Here is a 22,535-nt window from a genome sequence, read left to right on the forward strand (position 1 = left end):
GCATTTTGGGCAGATCATTTGATGACATCTGTCTCACCCACCAGGTGAGTGAGGGGGTAGCTGATGGGGCACCAGGGTGGCCCTGTCGATGAAGTGTCAGGCTCTTGATTTCGGCTCAGATCATGATCGTAGGGTTGTGAGATCGAGCCCCACGTCGGGCTCAGCGCTGGGTGTGCTCCCTCTCCCTCTGCCCCTCCCACCCCCACTCCCCAGTGGTTTCTCTCTCAAAAAAAACCAATTAATTTAAAATAAAATAAAATAAAAATAAAACATAAGTACAATAAATAAAGGTAGCCAACGTATCGGGCACTTGGTCTGAGTTTAGGCACCGTATTGAGCACGTTTTGTGCATCACCTAGTTTCACCCTCTCAGTAGTTCTGGAAATGAGGTACAACTGTCCTCAGTTTGCAGCTGGCGCACCTAAGAAGGAACTTGCCCCCCCCAGGCTACAATTCCCAGAGGGCAGAAACCTTGTTTGTTTTGCCCATCATTGAGTCCAGAGGGACTAAGTCAGTGCATGGCATACAGTAGGCATTCAATAAATGTTTTGGGGTTGGTTGGACGGTTGGAGGAGAGATGGGAGGAAGGGAGAGGAGCCGAGAACAAGGGGGGCGGGGGGCCGGGATGAGCAGCCCAGCAGCCGGGGCCAGGTGCCCCCGCCCCCTGCCCTGGCCCGGGATGGGGACCAGGATGCGGCGGCCACGGCAGGGGACCGACGCGGGATCTGGCTGCGGGGTCTCCGTGCAGGCGCCATGATGCTGGTGAAGAAGTGCCTGGTGAAGTGCCTGCACCGGCTGCAGAAGGGCCCGGGCTACTCGTACAAGGAGCTGCTGGTGTGGTACTGCAGCAACACCAACACCCACGGCCCCAAGCGCATCATCTGCGAGGGGCCCAAGAAGAAGGCCGTGTGGTTCCTCATCACGCTGCTCTTCACCTCCCTGGTCTGCTGGCAGTGGGGCGTCTTCATCAGGACCTACCTGAGCTGGGAGGTCAGCGTGTCCCTCTCCCTCGGCTTCAAGACCATGGACTTCCCCGCCGTCACCATCTGCAATGCCAGCCCCTTCCAGTAGGTGGTCCCTGGAGAGCCAGGCTGGCTTCCCCTGCCTGCCTCCCCCTCTGTCTCTCTCCCTCCTCATTCCTGCCTCGCCACCCCTCCCGCATCTCTCTCCACTCTCCTATTCTCCCCCCTCCCTTCCTTTTTCTCCTCCATTTCCTGTTGACATCATCCCTTTGCAGCAAGGACCTTTCAAAATTCATAAACTTCCTAGGCTTAACGAGGGGCGCCCGGCTGGCTCGGTCAGTAGAGCATGCGTCTGTGTTTTGGTTGATTTATGTAATTCTGATCCACACGACCACCCTAGGGGTGGGCACGACCGTGTTAGCCCCAATTTATAGATTTATAGGGCGGGAATTGGAGATTCAGAGAGGCGAGGGAACTTACCCAGAGACACACAGCGAACAGCCGTGGCGTCGGAACCCCGGCCAGATCTGACTCCGGAGCTGCCACTGCACAGCCACGTGATGGCAAAGGCCTATGAACAGGACACGGCGAGGCAGCCGGCCTGACCGGGGTTGAGGAGGGGCAGGGGGTCAGCCAGAGGAGAACACCCCCAGGTATGGGGAGACACCCGCTAGGTGGGACGCAGAGTGGCCCCCAGTGGAGGATGGCTGCCAAGGCCCTGGGACGAGACGGAGTCTGGTGCTTTCCAGGAACTGCAGGAAGGGCCAGTGTGGCTGAGTCACAGGGAACATTCTTGCCCGAAACAAGGTCCTGGAAGGGAATTCATACTTCCTGATTGCATGCCTAGTGATCAGAAAGTCTGTTCTTTCTCGCGATTGGGCTCCTGCCTGCTTGGGTGGATCCCTGGGGCCTCTCCAGAGAGCCCGCAGTCAGCGCAGGACAGCACGGCCCTGGCCCGACCCGGTTCTCCATGCTGTAGGGACCTCACCTCACTGAATCCTCCCGACAGCCCTCCAGGGTCAATATTTTCATCCCCCCGCCTTGTAGACGAGAGCAGAGCCACAGAGCCGCTAACATGCCCCAAGGTCACACAGATATCAAGTGACATGTTGGGATTCGAACCCAGTCCTCAGGCCCTGTCCCACCTGGCTCAACAGCAGCTCTGGACATCCGGGCTATCCTAGCAGCCCCCGCCCCCGCAGCCCACCGCCCTCCCTGAACCCTCCTCTTGCTGTGTACACAAAGGTGGCTGCTTTCACACTCTGGGGACAGGAGGTGTCCGCAGCTGAAGCCACTCTCAGGTGGGGCTGCTGTACCCCTTTGTAGCAGGATGTGGGTCTGTGGCCAGGCTTTAACACACACTCCTGCAGGCTGTCCTCCAGCCAGAGCTGACCGGCCCGTGGGTGGGACCCTCCCTGGTCCGGACACATTTCTGCCAGACTGACCAGTCACCATTCCCAATACGGGAGCTCTGCGGGGGCTGAGAGGAGCTGCTGGAGCCCAGCCCCACAGTCCCCGACCACCTTCTCCCTCTTGAGACTTCCTCTGCTTCCCAAAGTCGCTGCTGGAGCGTTGGAGCCAGGAGCTGTTAGGAGTCTTCCTCGTTACAGTGTGAACTTCGTAAAGGAAAGGGAATGCATGTGGCTTGTTCGCTCTCTTATCCTCTGTGCTTTGCGCAATGCCTGGTACCTAGTAGGCGCTCACTGCATACTCGGTGGATGAAGACGTGAACTGGCGGATGGCAGGAGGCATGGTCACCTGTGGTGGGGAGAGAGGCAGGGGCTTGGGTGCAGCGCTCTCCTCACACATGGTGGCTGGCAGCTGCACTGGGGGGGGGTGCAGACTGGGGTTGTTCTCAGCTGCCCCTCAGCTGCCCTTGCCCCCCTGACTGGCCCCCTCCCCACCCAGGTATTCTAAAGTCAAGCATTTGCTGAAGGATCTGGATGAGCTCATGGAAGCGGTCCTGGAGAGGATCCTAGCTCCCGAGCAGAGCTATGCCAACGCCACTAGGACCCTGAACTTCACCATCTGGAACGACACACCGCTGGTTCTGATCGACGAGCAGAACCCCCACCGCCCAGTGGTCCTTGACCTCTTTGGGGACGTCCACAATGGCTCAGCAGACAGCAGCCTAGCGCCAGGAAGGACCTGCACTGCCCAGGGGTGCAAAGTGGCCATGAGACTAGTAAGTGGGCCCCAAGCACACATGGAGCAACGGACCCTACCCAGGGAGGCTGAGGGGAGTTTCTTTCCTTTAATAATCTGGGTCTTGTTGGGGAAAGGTAGGCTGGAAGCCAGTGCCCATTTTGTATGTTTACAAAGTTTCGATTTTTTTTGTTTTTAATAGAAAGAGCTGGTATATTAGTCAAGACACTGTTGGATGCCATTGACCCAGGTCAAACTAGCTTAAGCAAAACAAGGAATTCACTGGCTGATGGAGTGAGGGGTATAATGGGTTCAGGTATGGCTGGATCCAGGCACTCAAATGCTGTCATCAGGACACTACCTTTCTCTATTTTTGTTCAGCTTTTCTCCCCACTGACTTGACTCTCTGTCAGGCTCTCTCCATGCAGAGGGTCTTGGCAATGCCAGACATACACCCCATCAGCTCAGCACTCTCCCCCAAGAAACAGAACTCCTGTTTCCCAATGGCCCCAGCAGAAGTCCTGGGAGGGACTCATTGGGTCACATGCTCATTCTGCAACCAATCACTGTGCACTGGAGAATGCGCTCTCATGATTGGCCAGTCCTGGGTCATGCGCCCTGGAGCTGGGGTGATGTCAGCCTCTACCAGGTGGACACAGTGAGGCAGAAAAGGGTGCTTTCCTGAAGAAGGAATTAAGTCCTACTATCAAAAGACAAGGGCATAAGTACTGGGCAGGTGAAAACCCACAGCCGCGCAGTGCCGTCCAGTGCCAGAGCGTAACTGCCCTGGGCGGTTCTGCTGGGACGCCTGCCAGCGTGCCAGGGGTTAAAAGATTCCCTGTCTGTGCCTCTCAGTCTAGGGAGCTCCCTAACTGACAGATCCCTGGGCCCCACTCCCAGGGAAGCTGAACGGGCCTAGGAATCTGTATTAACAGCCTCCCTGGTGATCCACATGGTCACCCTTGGTTGGGGACCCGGGCTGTGGCCATACACTGCGCAGGAGGAGGTCACTGACCTTTACCGGGTCAGGGCTCCCCGTATGTCTCTGCAAAACCAGCGAAGAGTTAGAGGCTCCAGAGTCCCCACGCCAACTCTGATCCCGTGCCCTACTGATTTCTGATGCTGTTACCTGGCTTCCCATGCCCTGCTCCTCGTCTGTGAAGCAGGCTTGTTCCCGCTGGCTGCCCCAGCTCGCGGGGTCAGGCCCGTATGTGTGTGCATGTGGTGCACGGTGTGTGTGTGTGTGTGTGTGTGTGTGTGTGTGTGTGTGCGCACGCGCCCCTGTGTTGTGGGAGGAGGTCTGCTGGCCTCAGTTTCCTCACGATGATGGAGTAGAATGACTGTACAAATCGAATGCGGTAACAGAAAGCCCGCAGAACGCAGTCTGGGACAGAGCGAGTGTCAAGTACTACCGTCCTCTCCCTAAGCTGTCCTTAGGAGACCTCCGGGAATGGGCCCAAGGACAGTGCCCGCGGCAGGCCCTGGGGAGGGGACTCTCAGAATGTGGAGAAGCTCCTCCTGGCCTCCTGGGTTCCACTGGAAGGCCCGCTGTGAGGGCCGATAGAGGCAGAGTGGCCGAGGCCAGAGTCCTGGGGCTGTTTCCATGCTGCGTCTACAACAGTGACCTGGCCGCTGTGGTGGGCCGGCTGTGGTGAGGGGGAGGGGGGCCCTGCACGCCTCACCGGGCTCAGGCTGACAAGGCCCAGGTCCTTTCCCTGGTGAGGGGGAGGGAGCCTTGAGCCTTGAGTCCTTCGTGCCACACGGCCCCCAAGGAAACGCCTCTGGAAGTCTGCAAGGATGCCAGGAAAGAAGAAAGTGGAGGGTCCTGGGGTGTCTGCCTGTCTGTGGGCCACAGGAGCGTGACTGTGGGTCAGCGGGGTATGTGGGCGGGGGAAAACATTCGGATATGAGTGTGTGTGGTTGTGACCGTGACATCGTGGGGCTGTGGATGTCAGGACGTGGGCGAGTCTGTGTGTGCGCGTGTGCACGCGTGTGCGCACTCGCTCAGGCACTGGGCTAGGATACGGGAGGCCGGCGACACTGTGTGAGACCCTGTGACCGAGCAGCCGTGTGTGAGGGGACAGCCCCCGAGCCCTGCGCGTGTGCGTGTGAACACATCCCCCACTGGCTCTGCAGCCGCTTGCCCCCGCGCCAAGGTGCCGCCATGGGAAGGGCAGCTGGCCCTTGGGGACGGTGGCGGGGGCCCAGCCAGCCCGGGCCTGCGCCCACCGGAACCCCTCCCGGCCCCTGCAGTGCAGCCTCAACGGGACCGCGTGCACTTTCCGGAACTTCACCAGCGCCACCCACGCCGTGACGGAGTGGTACCAGCTGCAGGCCACCAACATCTTCTCGCAGGTGCCCACGCACAAGCTGGCGGAGATGGGCTACCCTGCCGAGCGGCTGATCCTGGCCTGCCTGTTCGGGTCCGAGCCCTGCAGCTACAGGTGAGAGCCGCCCCGGCCCCCCAACACCCCTCCCTGCCCCGTCACAGCCTGGCGTGGCCACGAACCAGCACGGTGCCCTGTGCCTCGGGGTCTCCGGTCGCATTTCCTGGAGGCAGAGCCTGAGACAGGGATGTGGGGAGGGTCCATGTCATAAAAGGCAGGTGACATGGAGGCCCCATCCCTGGGGCGTCGGGAGCATTAGCCACACAGGACGGTCCCCCTGAGGGGCCAGCCTTTTGTCCCTGCTGCATCAGTACCTCGTGGGGGATGGGCTGAGATCCCATCACGTCCCAGGCAAGGGGGCTGCAGAGGGGGCAGCTGGGAGCCGTTGGCCTCCAACACCCAGCGGCTGAGGGACCCGGGCGGGCGAGGCGGTACCTCCTGCCCCGCTTCTCCTTCCCAGACCGTCCCGCCACCTCACCCGCCCGGGACGAGAGCTGAGTTGGCTCAGGTCAGCACCGAGAGCCGGGCCCTGGGAGAGTTCGCCCGCATCCCTGACAGCCCCCCAAGGTTGAGAGGAGGGCAGAGGGAGAAGAACATTCACCCCAAAGCCTGCGGCTCTTACGACGGGTCCCCAGGTCCCCCCTCCTTCCCCACCCCTGCTCTGACACATCGAGCCCCTGGTGTCTCTGGGGCAGGACCGCGGCCCAAGTGAATGCCAGGGGGACCCTCTGTCCCCCCAGACGCACAGGGGCAGGCACTCTGCAGGCAGCGCCAGGGACTCCGGAGCCCTGAGGCGCCAGATCTGCGCACCCGGCCGCATGGTGTGAGCTAGAAAGGTGTGGCCCGCAGGCGGAAAAAAGCAGGCCAGTGTCCCTGGTGACAGGAGGCATCCTGCTGGTGGCGTGGGTGGCTGCTGGCTGGCTGGATGCCAGCCCCTTACTCTCAGCCAGTGGCCTTTGCTCCGCGTGCCCGTGGTCAGCCACTCCTGGCAGCCCTCCCAGAAGGCCGCAGGGAGCCGGTGGGCCAGCGTTGTCACATTGGCGCGGCCACCTTTGCCCTCTCAGCTAGAGAGAGGGGTCAGCCTCTGCCTTCAAGCCTGGGGTCCTTCTGCTCGGTGAGGAGAGACCTGGCTGTTGCGGGGCGGGGTGGTGAGGTAGGAAGGGGAGGGGTCCATTAGGGTCTGCTGGGTTCTACCCTCAGTCCCCAGGGCCTGCACTGTGCACAAGGCATGGCTCCATTCTGGGCAGCTCCTGCCCCCGCACCCTCCACAAAGCAGGTCCTGTGGGGGCCCCAAGACTGAGAGTGAGGAATGGGTGGTCCCCCAAAGAGAAGCAGAGGAGCCTTAGCAGAGAAGGGGGAACAGATGGTGTTGGGGCAGGCAGAACACCCAGCGTCGGCCACGCCACGTCTGTGGTATGGCTGGGGCCGGGGGTAGCTCTAGCGAGGGGGTCAAGGCTGGGCTGTGTGGTTAGACCACTGGGCTCAGATCCCTGCCCTGCTCTACAAAGCCATATGACCCTCAACAAGCTTAAACTCCATGGGTCTCGGTTTTCCTCTTCTGTGAAATGGGGTAGTAACATGTCTACTCGGTGGGGGTATTTTGAGTATTAAATGAGGTGAGGTGCCCACAGTAGGGCTGGCCTCAATAAATAATAGCTATTACTGCCATTCAACCCACATTTGATCAGAAACTCACTATCCCATAATAATGCTAGCGTGGATCTAGCCCTGCTGCTGTGTCAGATGCTATTCTTAGCCCTTCACAGGTGTAAAATTAATTTAACCCTGGCCACAAGCCCATGAGAAAGGTACTCTTTTGTCAGCCCAGGAGGCAGCCACGGCCCAGAGAGGTTAAGCAACGTCTTGGAGGTCACACAGCTGGTGAGTGGCAGAGCCGGCAGTCTGGGCCATCAGAAAACCAGATCATCATCTGCCTTCCCCACCCACGTCTCCCAAGCCTGCTCTTTGTCACTTGCCTTCTCGAGTCAGCCTCAGATGTGGTGCCAGAGGACACACACCGCCCTCTGCCCTCCCAATGCCGGGCTCCAAACGCTACGTCTCCACTTCCTCACTGTCCTTCTGACTCCATCCTCTCTCCCTGGACCGTGACAAAGGCTCACGAAACAGCAGCTGTAATTAGGAAACAAGGAGCCACATTAGGACCCCGATGCCACAGCGCCTGGATTTGAATGCCCACTCCGTGTGCTGCTGGGCCCGCTTCTTGGCCTCTCTGGGCCTCAGTATTCTCATCTGGAAAATGGGGATCGTGCCATGGCCTCCTAGGGCTATCGTGGGGATGGAAGGACCTAGATGCTGTGTTATAGAAGGTCCCTGATTTGGGTTTATACAGACTAGATGGGTTTGCGGGAAGAAGGGCACAGAGGTGAGGTGCTCACCTCCTCCCAGCCTCCTCCGGGGGGGACACCGCCCAGGATATTGACCTTCCTCACTTGGTTAAGGGACGGGGTGGGGGCCGCCTTCCCTTCCACGCGGAACAAATCATGTAGTGGAGCCCACGCTCGGGGGGAGATGGGGTGACAGGGAGCAAGGGGCACTTGGCTCCTGGTCTCCTGGAGGCAGGAATATAGACTCTTTGGAATTCTTCCGTGGGGAAGGGTTCCGTCTTCTTTCCTTTTTCATGTTATTCAATCACTTATCCTGGTACCGACTCGTATATATTTGCCTTGGGATCCCATCCCACGTTATTTATTTTCTTACTCAAATTCTTCCAGCTTTGGCTAGTAGCAGGGCCTTGCGTTGGGCTCCTGTGTCTCTCTGACACATCCCCATCTCTCTCTCTCTCTCTCTCTCTCTTTTTTTTTTTTTTTTTGGTCTACTTCCTTGCTTTCTGGCCCCTGATGATGCCCCAGCCCCAGAAGCCGCCGTTTCTCTGAGGAGCTCTGCTTCCTTCTCCTGGAGAACGGTATTTAGAAACCGAGATCGAGGCATGTATGTGCCAGCAGCAGCAGCTGCTTATTACTGCTTTAGGGACCGGCTAACCAGCTTCCGCCCTGGGAAGCCTTTCCCAACCCCTACCACACAGTACCACCGCTGTTGTACGTCTTCCTGCCAGGAAGTCTTTTCTGGAGGTTTTGCGCCGGTCTGGGGCCACCATGCCTTACGCCTGTCCCGGGAAGGTATTTTGGGAAAAAGCCTGGCTCTGGAGCGAGAGTCGGCAGGTGCTGGGAGCAGCCCCTCCAGGGAAAGGGCACAGTCAACAAGCAGACAGTTGGCTCACACGGCGAGACGGAGAGCACGGCCCTGGGCAGGAGGGGGTCTGGCCACGCCCTGGGCGGCGGCCGCCTGCTCCCGGGCCGCAGATGTCCAAGACGGTTTCTTGGGAACACTGTGTCCCCACATGCCTGGGGCGGGGTCTCTCCTTCTAGAACAGTGCCCGGCTTCGGCTGGTCTGCCCTTCTCTCTTCCTCCTGCGGCCACAGCCCTGATCATCCGCAGATGAGACTCGCTAGTACCCGCCCAGAGCGATTCCTTCCCTCTGGGCCTTCGCCTGTGCGCTGCCGGCCTGATGTGCCCTTTCTCCTCTCTGTCCCCGAGGCTGCTCGCCTACCTCTTAGCCATGCTTAAAAGTCTCAGCTCGGGCCTCCCCTCCTCCAAGAACCCTTCCATGACCCACACGCCCACACACAGCCCAGCGAGAATGAGGTGTCCCTCCTCCAAGCTTATCTCTGTTGATCCACTTATCCCGTATTATAATTCACCCAACAAATATTTACTGAGTGTCTGTCTAGTGCGGGCCGGGCTCTGAGGACAGAGTGTGTAACCCAGCACTTGCTGAGTATTTCAATACGCTCGCCATCCAGCCCTCACCTTGGTCCTGTGGGATGGGTGCTGCTAACTACCCCAGCGTGACAGGAGGGGCCGGCGAGGCTCAGAGAGCCCAAGCTCACCAGTTAACTCGGTGACAAAGCCGAAACTGGAATCCAGACAGGCTGGCTCCCAGGCCCGGGATCTTAGCCTCCAAATGTGATTCCTCCTTCAAGACAGACAACTGCCCTCCTTGGGCTTACCTTCTAAATCAGGAGGCCGTTGATAAGCAGTTAACTAAAGAGGATAATTTCCAATTTGGACTCATGCTCTCAGGGAATAAGCAGGTAGAAATGATCCGGTAACTGGGGAGGGAAGTGACTTTGCCCAGAGAGTGCAGGGGGTTGGTCTCAGAGCTGGTGAATCCCAAAGAATGAGAAGAAGCCACTTACTGGGCTAACGGATCGGAAAATATTCCGGGCACCCAGGGACCTTGAATTTGGAAACACCTTGGAGTGCTGCCGGAGTGTAACAGACAAGGAGGGGAAGACCAACGTAGGGCATTGGTGTTTTCTTCTGGAACTGCAAGGAGCTTCTGGAGGGTTCCCAGTGGAAGTGTACCCTTCTCCAATTCACAGTTCAAACCATCACCCTGCCCGCCGTGCAGAACAAGAGGGGAACAAGAGGGGAAGGACTAGAACTAGAACAAGACTACTAGAAGGACCACTACTAGAACAAGAGGGGAAGGACAGAGGCTCCTGTAGGAGGCGAGCAGGGCCGGGAGCTGGTGGCTTGAACCCTGTTGCAGGGGGAGCCTCAGCCATGGAGACAGGTGGACAAGCCAGAGGCACATTCTGGAAGGGGAGCATGGACAGAACGCTGCTCTCGCCATGCCGGGTCCCCCCGCTACACGGTGACTGTCCAGGGCAGGACTCTGTTGTTTACCTCGGTTGTGCCCAACCCAGCATCTGCCTCAGTAAACACCTGTGGAGTGAAGAAATGTGATTTTGTTCTGATTTCCCTTTCACTATTGAGGACACCAAAGGCCAGACGTGGAGTAAGGCGCTCACATGTGCCCAGGATCAGCTCCCTGCTTAGATGTGGCAGCCTGCCCGGGACCCACCTCGTGTTCTGCTAGCGCTTGGGGGGGACACAGGTGGAAGGAATGGTTTCCTAATCTGAACACTGGGGCAAATAACAGCTGACCTCACCACGGGGTTACTTTGAGGATCAAATGAGAAAATGCATGCAGAACTATGCAACCCGGGCTGGCCCCTAAAAGTTGCACGGTCAAGGTTTCCAAATCCAGGGCTTAGAAGACCATGTTGCAATCAGGCTCCTTTCCTTCCTGTTTTTAATAAGACAAGAAAACAAAATAAAATCACGCAAAGACATTCGTGAAGCGATTCCTAACAGAGGCCCGAGGACACACCTGCAGACAGAACAGAGCACGATGACCTCACATGGATGCACCATCCCGATTCCAGAGCTGCTACTATCTCCCCCTCCTGTCCATTCTGCAGCAAAGCCCAGACTCCAGGGTCTTTCACCTCTAAAAAGCTCAGAATGTATCTGCAAGAGAGAAAGACTTTTTTTTTTTTTTTAAACCAAACCACAGTGCAATTATCCCATCCAAAAAAAGAAAACTAACAATAATTCCTCAATACCATCAACTATCCAGTCGCGTCCACACTCATCAATGTCCTACCTTTTGCTCATCTGTGTGTGTGAGTTAGGATCCAACTAAAGGCAGCATGTTGTGGTTGCAACCCAAGTCTTAAAGTTTCTGTTCATCTGTAGGTTGTCTTCCTTTTCCTCTCTCACAGGGTGTTTGTTGAAGAAACTGGGATATTTATCCTGTTGACTTCCCCAAGGTCTGAATTTTACAAGTTGACTTTTCCTTGGTGTCTTTGAACCTGTTCCTCTGTCTCCAGTATTTCCTGTAGATGGTGGTTACAGATGCTCGGTCCTGTTCCGGGAGGATTTTTGTGTTTTACTGGCAAGGCCACCTCCTCGGCAGCCTGTGCTCGTCCATCAGGAGAGGAGTAGCACTGGCCACCACCGGTGGGCATTGACCAAAGCCATTCATTCATCCAGGGTGCGAAATGTTGATCCCTTTACTGCTTCTCCAAAGAATGAGCTGGGTCAAACCAGAACTGTTTTAACAACTATATGACAAGGAAAAAAAAAAAAGATGGAGGGAGCCATAGATTAAAAGAAACTCGAAAGCCCCGTCAACCAATCACATTAACCTCATTTGAATCCCGATTTAAAAATTGTAAAAACAAAAATCGACACGTAGGAGATGGTTAGAACTTCAAACTGATTATTTAACGATATGAAGGAATTTTTGTTAGTTATGTTTAACGTGGTAATAGTATTTTTAAAAAAGAGTTCTTACTTTTCAAGGTACATCTGGAAATGTTTATAGACAAAATCATGACGTCTGAGGTTTGCTTGAGAACCACATGGAAGGGAGATGGGGCGCGGCGGGTAGGGATGAAGGTTCCTTCGTGGCTCTGCCGTGAGGATTCCTGAAGCTGGTGGTGGACTTCACTGTCTCGACTTTTTTGTGTTTGAAATGTTCTGTATCCAAGGAAGTCTTTTTCAAGCTGAATTCTTTGAAACTGCAGGATACCGCTACTACTGCCATGAGCATCTTTATTGGAAACGTTTCTTGTGGTAGCTGACTTCCTTCCTTAGGAAACATTTCCAGGACATGAGAGAGGACCCTGCGTCGGGTCCCCATGTGCCTCCTTATAAAGCTGTGCCTTTCCTCAGCCTCCGGGGTGCCCTCTCCTGATTTACCCCCTCTCCTCCCCACCGTGTCAGCCTCTTCCCTCTCGGTGTGAGTCCCCAGCTTGGGCAGCGCACCTGGCTGGGATCCGTGGCTCCCTCCGCCCTCTGTAACTCCACCCTGCGTCCTGGACAGCAGACCAGCTGGGGCGGGCCCTGCTCTCCAGCTCATGGTGTTTCTTTTAGGAACTTCACGTCCATCTTCCACCCAGATTATGGCAACTGTTACATCTTCAACTGGGGCATGACAGAGAAGGCGCTCCCTTCGGCCAACCCCGGAGCTGAGTTCGGTAAGTCTTGGTTCACCCTGGGGCCAGAGCCAGGGGGCTTGAAATCCCCACCACGTGGGGCTGAAAGACCTAGTGACCGGGAGCTGTTAAGGGGCGGGGCCAGGGTGAGACAGCAGGTGGCCCACGGAGGGACGGCCACGGCTGGGTCTCTTCTGTGTGCGCCGAGCTGTTCCACTGTCCCTGCAAAATGAACAAATCCTTTCAAAATTTTAGAAAGAAAGGAAGCGTTTTATTCAAGCCCAAGTTAGGAGAGCTGCTGGGGATACACAGTCTTCACCAGGAAGAGTGCTCTGGGAAGGGAGTGTTTGGAGCGGGATTATATATGGTTTTGACATAAAGGGTTACAAATTATCATGAGCAAGGCCGTTCCAGAAAGTTATAGACATTATCTTGTGGTTTTAGTATGTGCAGGTCTATATGCCTTTAATTTTATGGGAATCAGGGTTGGTTTGTTTGTTTTTTTCCCCTTATGTTTGGAATGCTCCTTTTGATTATTTAACAGAGGAGATGTACAATGTGGGCTGCCCGGGGCAGAAATAGAGCCTCCGAGGTTTCGATGGAGTCATTTTGACCTTGGTGACTGTTACACCATAGTTTCCCTTGGGAGCCCAGGAGCAGGGCCCGTGAATGGTAGAACAAAAATCGGCTCTATCACCCTCCCAGAACTCCTGTAAATGTCTGGGCTAGGGATCAGTGCTCCCATTTTTCTGCTGAGCAAGGCAAGGATTCAAAAGCAGTACAGCTCAGGGATCAGAGCCCAAGCTCCTGGGCCCAGGTGAAACCCCAGCCCCACCACGGACGCCACCCCCCCCCACACACACACCGTAAGCCTGAGCTCAAGACTGAACTTCCGGAAGCCCTGGTTGCCCCATTCAAAGACAGTATATGTAGCCCAGGAGAGCCTAACAAGTAGAGCTCACAGAGTCATTGCGATGTAATACTATCGCCCGCTTAGCACAGAGGCTGGCAAGTCCTATGTGCTCGGTATATGCTGAATAGTCTTTGAAGGCTTAAAGAACTTGCCCACGCACACAGCTGGCCCATGGCAGAGCCCGTACGCTTACTGAATCTCACTGTGACATGGTTCTTGAGCGAGACAGAAAGGGGGTGAAGCCAGAAGTGGTTGATGACAGAGGCCACTGTGTGGGCCTGTTTCTGGGGAAAGAGTCATGGTGGCCTCAGGAGGGCTTCGGCGATCCTTTCTCCCCTACCCCATCAGCTTCGGACCTCCCCAGCCTCTAGGAGTCAGGCTGTCATTCTAAGCATCAGGGCTGTTGGTCAAGGGGGGCCCAGAGGGGATGCTGACCGCCCCTCACCCAGCCCCTGTGCCCCCGAAATCACTGTGTGTCACAGAGGTGCTGGTCAACTCGCTTCACAGGGACAGATGATTCGGACCAAGGAGCTCAGCCGCCTGTGTTAGAACCCCAACACTGCCCCTTCTCCCCTGGGTGACCCTGAACAAGTCCTTTTCCTTCTCTGTGCTTCAGTTTGCTCACCTGTAACATGGGGATTGTAATGCCCTTGCTCCTGGGAGTACCAGTAGGATCGTGTACAGAATAGCATTTGGCCCAGCACTCGGCACATAGCAAGTGCTCGGTGAATGCTAACCTGTTGTCCTAGCCACTCAGCAGAGCCCTCTGGTACATAAGATATGGGGTCTAATCTCTGCCCTCAAGAAGGGAGCCATCCGGGGCGTCTGGGTGGCTCAGTGGGTTAAAGCCTCTACCTTCAGCTCAGGTCATGATCCCAGGGTCCTGGGATCAAGCCCCGCCTCGGGCTCTCTGCTCAGCGGGGAGCCTCCTTCCTCTTCTCTGCCTGCCTCTCTGCCTACTTATGATCGCTGTCTGTCAAATAAATAAATAAAATTTTTTAAAAAATGTTTTAAAAAATAAATTAATTAAAAAAAAATGGGAGCCATCCAGTAGGGAAGGAAGATAGACAATAGAAGAGTCATATAAGTGAGGGACGTGCTTGGGAGGAAATTTCCAGAGATGGGAGACCTAGTCTTGGTAGTCAGGGAAGGCGTCTGGAGGAGGCGACACTTGGGCTGAGATCCGAAGGAAAAGCAGGAGGTTCTAGGGGAAGGGTGAAGGCGGGGACATAATTCCAGAGTAAGGGAACAGCATCCTTGAGGGAACAGCATTAGCAAAGGCCCAGCAGCAGGAAGGAGCTTGGAAGCCAACAGGGATTGAATAAGAATGATGTGATTCGAGGTGGGGCAGGGCAGTCCTGCTCCCCTGCCACATGGAAAAGAGATTGTGGAGCTGGGGGGAGCCAGGGTGGCTTGAGCTAGGAAGGGGGCCTTGGAGAAGGCAAGAAGTCTCAATTTTCGCAAGGCAGAACCAGCTTCCTAGGTGGGCCGTAGAGGTCTCCTTGGGAGGGTGGGGAGAAGGCCTGGACAGGTGGGTTTTGGGGAGCGAATTCAGGCAGCCCTTAGCCTCACCTTCCCACAGGCCTGAAGCTGATCCTGGATATAGGCCAAGAGGACTATGTGCCCTTCCTCACGTCCACGGCCGGTGCCCGGCTGCTGCTCCACGAGCAGAGGTCCTACCCCTTCATCAAAGACGAGGGCATCTACGCCATGTCAGGGACAGAGACATCCATCGGGGTGCTGGTGGTATGGCCGCGGCCCGAGGGCAGCCTGAGCGGGGCTGAGGGGGGACGCCTCCTTGTGGTCCGTTCCTGCCGTGTCTGCTGGCCAGAACCCCCACCAGGACCACCATGCTGTGGGGGAGGGTGGGCACGGCCTGGTACCGACCGGGCCTGTGGCACCGACCCCCGTGCTTGCTGGGAGGGAGGTACCAAGGGGGCTTCCTGGGGAGGGGCGGGGCCTCCAGGAGCAACCTCTCTGGACACAGGACAAGCTGGAACGCATGGGGGAGCCCTACAGCCAGTGCACCATGAATGGCTCCGACGTTCCCGTGCGAAACCTCTACAGCGACTACAACACGACCTACTCTATCCAGGTGGGAAGACAGTGTGGGCCTGGGGACCTGGGAACCCTGGCAGTCCGCATCAAGCAGGCCCAAGGCCTCAGGGCTCAGGGTCCGGGGCGGCTGGGCCTGGGCAGGACTGGCTGTACTGGATTTTTGTGGGTGACCACAGGGTAGTTTGGTGGGGTTTGTGGCCTTTGGGACTAAGCCAGGCCTGTCCCTGGGTGCTCACCAGGGCCCAGGGCCAGCCACTGCTCGTCCCCACCAGGCAGCTGTGCCCCTGGGGATGCCCAGAACACAGGGATCTCACTCCGGGGTCTCCCAAGAAGAACGCTTGTGTGGGAGACAGGGTGTGCTGAGGGTTCACGTGTATTACATGATCCTTTCTTCCCGTCTACACCCCACGGGAAAGTAACAGCATTTATTATACATACCAGTTACTTGCTACAATTCCTAATATCCTGAGAGGATCCGGCACATCGTGCGCTGGTCAGGCACTGCTGGGGCCTTTTACATTCAGTGATTCATTCACTCCTCACAGCGACGCTAAGATGTAGAGGATATTATAGAAATGAGGAAATCGGGGTGTCCAGACCCCAATACAAAGGTCTTATCACTTTACCTGAAAAGTCCCTCTTCATATCCGGCCTCGATCTCCCTTGCTGTAGCTGGGGCTTCCCTCTCGCCCTGACCTTCAGGGGCAGCCTGGGGGGCCTGTCCCAAGACCCAGCCCCGGCGGAGAGGATCATCTAAAGCCTCCACGCAGGTGACGAACGTGACCCTGGCTGACCCTTCTCCCCCAGCCTGGGCGGCCTTTGCAGATAAAAGAAACTGAGGCTTGATGAGGGGAACTCCAGGGCCTGCCTCTGTGCCTGCGAGCTCTGGGCATGGTGTGGGCTTCCCTTTTGCCCCAGTTCTGAAAATCGCGCACCACCCTGCCCTCCCGCCCACCCTGTCCGGCTGACCTGCGCACCCCACACCCTGCCCCAGCTGGTTTGGCCGCCTTCTATCTGGAGGCGCTTCTGCCTACAATGGGGAACTTGGGGGAACCTTCTGAGCTAATAAAGGCATAGACAGGCAGCATAGGGAGGTGGGGAGCACCGAGGGGGGCCACGGAGACATCCGTCAGGCCCAGCCTTAGAGACCCCGTTCCAGAAAAACCTCCACTCTTGCTTTGTCCCATGCAGCCGTCCCTCTGGTCAGACCTTGGCAAAGACCAAGGCCCTGGTCGGGTACTCTGCTTGCATCCTCCTACCGCCCCCGCCCCCACCCCCAGCCTCTGCTGTGGGGCCTGGAGAGGATTCCTCCTTTCCAGGGGACACGGTGAGGTCTGGAAGACTGTGAGGCCCTGGCCCCCGATCAGAGCTCCTCGTCCGACCCCGCTGGCCCCTCACTCCTGCTCTTCCCCTCCCGGCTGTGCCCGTAGGGAGGCCGCGGCCCTGTCAGAGAGAACAGGACGGGGCGTGCTAGGTTGGGGAGGAGCAGCTTGGGGAGTAGGAGAAGCTGGGGCGGAAGGGGCCGGCTCTGTGCCGGGCGGGGCAGAGCCCAGAGCAGGGGACAGTAAGAGTTGGAGCAAGGGTTCCTCCGCGCCCCGGACTCGGGAAGCTGGACAAGAGGAGACACAGGAGTACCAGCCGCTTCCATTCCCCATGCGGTGCCAGGCCCCCCCGACCTTAGCCCACAGAGGCAGCTGTCACCCCTGCTCCTCCCATGAGTGACTGCGATTGGCCTCCAAGTGCTCTGGAAGCAGGTCAGGGTGACCTGAGACCCCAGCACGAGTGGAGTCATCCCACGCACTCCCAGGGCGCCAAATCCACTCTTCCTCCCCCGTCCCCACGAGGGGACACTCTGCTCCATCAAGGCTGGCAGCCTGGTTATTAAGAACTACCGAAAGTTGGCTCTGGCATTTGGACCAAGCCACCCCGCCTCATGTCCTGTGTGGGGCTCCAGCTCTGCAAGGTGGCGGGGCCATCCTCAGAGAGCTGGGTCTGGCCCGAGTCCCTCCGTGGGGACCAGGGACCAAGCAGCACAGCGACGACGCACAGGCTGCAAGGGGTCAGGAGGTGCAGCTCCTGGGCCAGAGGGTCCTCTTCCCTGGCTCCCCGGCTCCCCTGGCCTCGGCATGACCCGCCCTGGGCCCCTACCCTCTGGGGCTGGGGGCGGGGCGTCGCAGTCACAGCCGTGTTCTCCTGCCCTCCTACCGCAGGCCTGCATTCGCTCCTGCTTCCAAGAGCACATGATCCAGAACTGCAGCTGTGCCCACTACCTGTACCCACTGCCCCGCGGGGAGAGATACTGCAACAACCGGGAGTTCCCAGACTGGGGTGAGCGCACAGTCCTGGGCACTGCTGCCCGGCCAGCTGGGGCTCTGACCGCAGAGCGGGGGGCAGAGCTCCATGTCCTCAGCAGGGCCAGGTGGGGGTGGTGGTGGCCAGTCCTGCCCCTCCACGGTCTGCAGCGCCCCAGCCCAGGCTCTCCTCCCTCCTGTGTTTGTGTGCCGTGTAAACGTCTGCACACGCATGAGCTTGGCGTGCAGTGGCTGGTGAGGGCACGTGTGTGTGTGCACACATGCACGGGAGAGGGCATTTGTATGCATGCACGGGAGCACTCGGGACCGAGTCTGCACGTGTGTTCACGCATGGGTGTGATTGCTTCCAGTGTCTGCAGCTGTGCACGCTGGTTTGCGTGCCCACGTGTGTGCGCGCGTGCGTGCAACCACAGTGCCACACGTACGAGCCTCAGAATGTGTGTCCATGTGTGCGAGCTCACAGGGTCTCTCTGTGCGCTGCTGGGTGGGGAGACCGAGGTGGCCTCCAAGAGTTTGAAGCCACAGAAGGAGAAGCCCCGGAGTCCAAACATGGTGGATGTTTTGGGGAGCAGAGAGCGCCCCACCACCTCATAAAACCAAGGAAATATGCAGCCGAGAGGGGAAACTCTACCTCCCCATCACCCATCACTTCATGCATGACCCCATCACCCGGCCCACCAGCCCCAAGTGGGGATGACAGAGGGAAAACTGCTGTCAGCCTGCTGAGCTGAGTCTGGGGTGTTTGGGTCGAGGCTCCCCAAAGCCAGGCTGGGGCAAAAGGGCTGGACGTGGGGGGGGCAGGGGGTGCGGGATGGGAGGGGATGACCCTCCACGGCAGGAGAGCTTGGACGGAGAACACACCCCCTCCCACTGAACCACTGGCCTCGGGTGGCCATGGCCAGGAAGGCAGGGGACAGCCGGAGGCCCGAAGAGGGAGAGAACATGTAGAAAGCCCTGCCTCTAACTCTCCCTGCCTGCACCCCCCCCCCCGGCCCCCCGCCTTGTCCTTTTCAGCATATTGTTACTCACGCCTGCGCATGAGTGTGGCCCAGAGGGAGACCTGCATCAACATGTGCAAGGAGTCCTGCAAGTGAGTGGGGGGCACGGAGAATGGGGGGCAGGGGCTGGGGGTGCAGGGACTGGGGAGCCAGGGTGGGGAGCACGGAGACTCAGGGGGCAGGGCTGTGGGGCATGGCGACTGGGGACCCGGAGTGGGGGGCATGGAAACTGGGGGGCAAGGGTGGGGGGCATGGGGACTGGGGAGCCGGGGTGGGGGGCAGCGCTGGCAGGGATGGCGACAGCCACAGGACTGCCTTCTCTCTTGCAGTGACACCCAGTATAAGATGACCATCTCCATGGCCGACTGGCCTTCCGAGGCCTCTGAGGTGAGGCGGTGGAGTGGCCGGGCTCCTGGCCGCCCACCTTTGGGCTGGGGGACAGGTCTGGGCACAGGTCTGCAGGCTGTTTGTCCCTCCACCTGTGTCTCCCAAGGCGCTGTGCTGGGGACACAGCAGTGAAGGAGAGAGGCAAAGCCCTCTGCGCTTAGGGAGCTTACATTTTAGTGGCAGAGAGGGACAATACACAGAAATTAGATCATCTCCAAGTTGATGATGGTAGGAAGTAGACAGGGTGAGCGGAGAGTAACCAGGGGAAACCACTTTAGACAGAGTGGTCAGGGAAGACCTCCCAGCAAAGGCGACATTTGAGTGAAAGCTGCAGCATGAACTGAGCTGGCCTCGGTGGGCTGGGGAGGAGGACGTGACGCGGGCAGAGGCACAGCACACGTGAGGGCCGGAGGTGGGTGAGAGCCAGCGCCATGGCTGGGCTTCTGGGGGAGGTGTCTAGAGCCCAGAGCGCCTTCTCCCCGCAGCAGCAGCCAGTGTGCACTATGACTTTTATCCTGTGCCAGCACCGTCCCAGGGGGCTTCGGGAAGCTTCGGGGCTGTGGTCTGTCCCTGACTGGGGGCAGGGCCCACGACTGGGAGGCGGTGCTGCAGGTGCATATTTTTTCAGCTGCCTTCTTGGATTCCAGGACTGGATTTTCCACGTCCTGTCTCAGGAGCGGGACCAGAGCACCAACATCACCTTGAGCAGGTGGGCCTAGAGTCTGGGTGGGGCTGGGGGAAATGCAGAAAATGGGCGGAACCAGAGCCTCAAGGGAGGGGTTTGGATACAGGGCCGCGACTCAGACACCTCACACTGGTCAGGTCCAGGAGGAGGCCTAGAGGAGTTGGCCCTGGGAATGGGAGAGAAGCCAGCGCATGGAATTCAGGGTTTGCCACTTCGCCAAGGAGAGCCTGTCCTCCAAATGTCACCTGTTCACCACCCCCCAACCCCCATCCATTCAACCTTCCATTACTCATCCATCTTCCCACCCATCTCGCCGTTTGCTCCTCCGCGCACCCATCGCTGCAGCCCCGCATCCCTCCATCAACTACTCGTCCACCCATTCCTCCATCTTTTCCTCCATCCAACACGAACACGAACTGAGCACAGAAGACACAGGTCCATACTCTTGGGAAGAAGCGCCAGTGCAGAGAACAGAAATAGGCCCACAGGGCTGATGGGGGTGGGAGCCTGTGTAAGACCTTTCCTTTGGGAGCACAGCAGGGAAGAAGCTACGCGCGGAGAGGGAGGGGGACTTGAGCTAACTCTCCGAGGAGGGGCAGGAACTGCTCAGACAAATAAGAGAGGCAGAGGTGTTCAGGGAGGACACTGGAGGTGTGGGAGAGCGGAGCTTTCCTGAGGACTACTGGGTGCCAAGGGGAAGCCCACGCAGCCGGCGGCCTGGGCCCCAGGTCCCTTGATGAAGGGACAAGACTTAGGACTCCACGCAGAGCCTACTGTGTATGTGCTGCACCCCCGCCCCCGGGGATGGGAGAGGGGAGCTCAGAGCCGGTCCTTGGGGCCCCCAGAGGGGATGCTGTGCAGAGATGCCCTTCGTGGCCCCAAGGCCCCGAGGGACCAGGGAGGGCCACACTTTGGGCCCTTGCTTGGACCTCACCCATCCTGGGAGTGGACATGTGAGCAGCTCAAGGTCGAGGACTGGGGCAGCCCCTTGGCTGTCCTTCCTGTGTGTGCGTGCGTGCGTGCATATGTGTGTGTGTGTGTGTGTGTGTGTGTGTGTGTGTGTGTGTGTGAGTCCTGGGGAGGGGACACCAGTCCTTCCTGCTGCTCCTACAGGAAGGGAGTGGTCAAGCTCAACATCTACTTCCAAGAATTCAACTATCGCACCATTGAGGAGTCGGCAGCCAATAATGTGAGTCTGGGGGCTCCTGACACTTCAGCCCTGTCCCGCTGCCCCTCCACCCTGCACCCTGAGGTTGGGGGAGGGTCCTGAGCCCTACAGGGGAATTGGGAGAGTCCTGGAGTCCCAAATGGTTTCCGTGGGTCGAGTCAGTCACCCTGTCCCCCCCTTCCTGGCCAATGGCCTACCTCCCAGGAAGCCGTGAGGCGGGGTTCAAGGCAGGAACCTGTGGCCCGACCCCCACCCTCACCAGGCCGTCCACCCCCTGCTCCCCACAGATTGTTTGGCTGCTCTCAAACCTGGGTGGCCAGTTTGGCTTCTGGATGGGGGGCTCGGTGCTGTGCCTCATCGAATTCGGAGAGATCCTCATCGACTTCGTGTGGATCACCGTCATCAAGCTGGTGGCCTTCGCCAAGAACCTGCGGCAGAGACGCGCCCAGGCTCGCTATGCTGGCCCGCCGCCCACCGTGGCCGAGCTGGTGGAGGCTCACACCAACTTTGGCTTCCAGCCTGATGTGGCCAGGCCTGGCCCCGAACCCGGGACCTACCCTGATGAGCAGACCGTGCCCATCCCGGGCACCCCACCTCCCAACTATGATTCCCTCCGTCTGCAGCCGCTGGACATCATCGAGTCCGACAGTGAGGGCGAGGCCATCTAGACCCGGGGAAACCAGAACTCACACCCGAGAAGCCATGATCGTGGCCCCAAGCTTCACTTTGGGGTGCTCTCTCCAAAGGGCCAGGACAGTGGGTATCCAAGGCCAGAGTCTGTGTCTCTCTACAGAGAGACCAGCAGCTCCCGGCCAGTCCCAGGCTGAGGGCCACGTTGCGGGTACAGATGTGGGAAATATGTGCTCATTTGGTTCCTGCCCACACCCCCAACCTGACCTGATCCTTGGCTGGGACGTCCCCAGCCTGGCTCGAGAGACCCTGGGACACTGTCCCCTGCAGCAGGCTAGTTTCTTCCCAGTGCACTGTCTGCTCCCGAGACAAACAGCCCGGCAGGCTGTGCTGTCTGTCCCCACAGTCTTGGCTGACCTCTGCGAGTGGGTTTAGTGAGGTGAGCATCTGTGGAGAGCAGGAAGAGTATCGGGCCCAGGGGCAGGGTGGGGGGTGGGGGGACGTGCTGCCGGGTGGCCCGTGTTTTGTTCTAGAAAATAAAAGCAGCATCCATAGTGGCTGGAAAGCAAGGGCCTGGCCGCGGGAAGGCTCTCAAGCAGGTGATTTCGGCGTTGTCCCCACAGTCTACTTGTGACTTAGTGCCATCCGCCACTCTTCTCTGGGTGGCAAGGACAGAGAGAAAGAGAATGAGGCTCAAGCTGGCTTAAGTGAGAGAACCTCAAGGACCTCAAACGGTGTCTCTTGGTCTCAGCTTTCCTGGGCAGGCTCCCCTCACACTGAAAGTCCCCTCAGCGAGTCCAAACTCACCGGGTAAGGACCTCTTTCCCAGTTGTCTCTGCAAGTTCCTAGGCTGACTCTCATTGGTCACTGATTGGGTCACATGCTTGCCTCTGAGCCAATCAGTGTGACCGGCTGCTTGGATGGGCCAGACCCTGCCCATACCTGAGGCCAGGTGGCCCCCAGCAGAATCAGGTGGTGGGGACACCAGGCCAAAGATTGCCGGATAAAATACAGGCCCCCAAGTTAAATAGGAATTTCAGATAGACTATGAATTGACGTTTTTAGTGTGAGTATATCCAAG

General features: G+C 58.1%; 1 protein-coding gene and 1 long non-coding RNA gene across 4 annotated transcripts; one reads left to right on the forward strand and one right to left on the reverse strand.

Annotated features, from left to right (window-relative positions):
* The first annotated feature begins 280 nt into the window (after window positions 1-280).
* Window positions 281-21,540, forward strand: SCNN1B (sodium channel epithelial 1 subunit beta). Its single transcript, XM_032328088.1, has 12 exons — window positions 281-1,067; window positions 2,871-3,147; window positions 5,361-5,551; window positions 12,242-12,345; window positions 14,799-14,962; window positions 15,204-15,311; window positions 17,485-17,602; window positions 18,601-18,676; window positions 18,914-18,971; window positions 19,619-19,680; window positions 20,770-20,845; window positions 21,112-21,540. The coding sequence occupies exons 1-12, from the start codon at window positions 544-546 to the stop codon at window positions 21,490-21,492; spliced, it is 2,139 nt and encodes a 712-aa protein (XP_032183979.1). The 5' UTR covers window positions 281-543; the 3' UTR covers window positions 21,493-21,540.
* Window positions 6,240-11,287, reverse strand: LOC116581074. 3 transcript variants are annotated; one of them, XR_004281873.1, is made up of 3 exons: window positions 10,968-11,287; window positions 8,541-10,831; window positions 6,240-8,407 (listed from the first exon to the last, which is right to left on the reverse strand). It is a non-coding gene; the product is annotated as an uncharacterized LOC116581074 (long non-coding RNA). The 3 variants fall into 3 exon arrangements; XR_004281872.1 differs by having other exon boundaries at window positions 8,531-10,831; XR_004281871.1 differs by having other exon boundaries at window positions 6,240-8,064; window positions 8,213-10,831.
* Window positions 21,541-22,535: the final 995 nt, after the last annotated feature.

Source organism: Mustela erminea, chromosome 20, assembly GCF_009829155.1.
Source record: "Mustela erminea isolate mMusErm1 chromosome 20, mMusErm1.Pri, whole genome shotgun sequence".
In the NCBI taxonomy this organism is placed as follows: Eukaryota; Metazoa; Chordata; class Mammalia; order Carnivora; family Mustelidae; genus Mustela; species Mustela erminea.

Excerpts from the sequence above, each read along its gene's own strand:
- SCNN1B (XM_032328088.1), top strand. The coding sequence starts at position 544 with ATGTTTTGGGGTTGGTTGGACGGTTGGAGGAGAGATGGGAGGAAGGGA. Across the intron at positions 14,963-15,203 it reads CATCCATCGGGGTGCTGGTG|GACAAGCTGGAACGCATGGG; the intron begins GTATGGCCGCGG and ends CTCTGGACACAG. Across the intron at positions 17,603-18,600 it reads CCGGGAGTTCCCAGACTGGG|CATATTGTTACTCACGCCTG; the intron begins GTGAGCGCACAG and ends TGTCCTTTTCAG.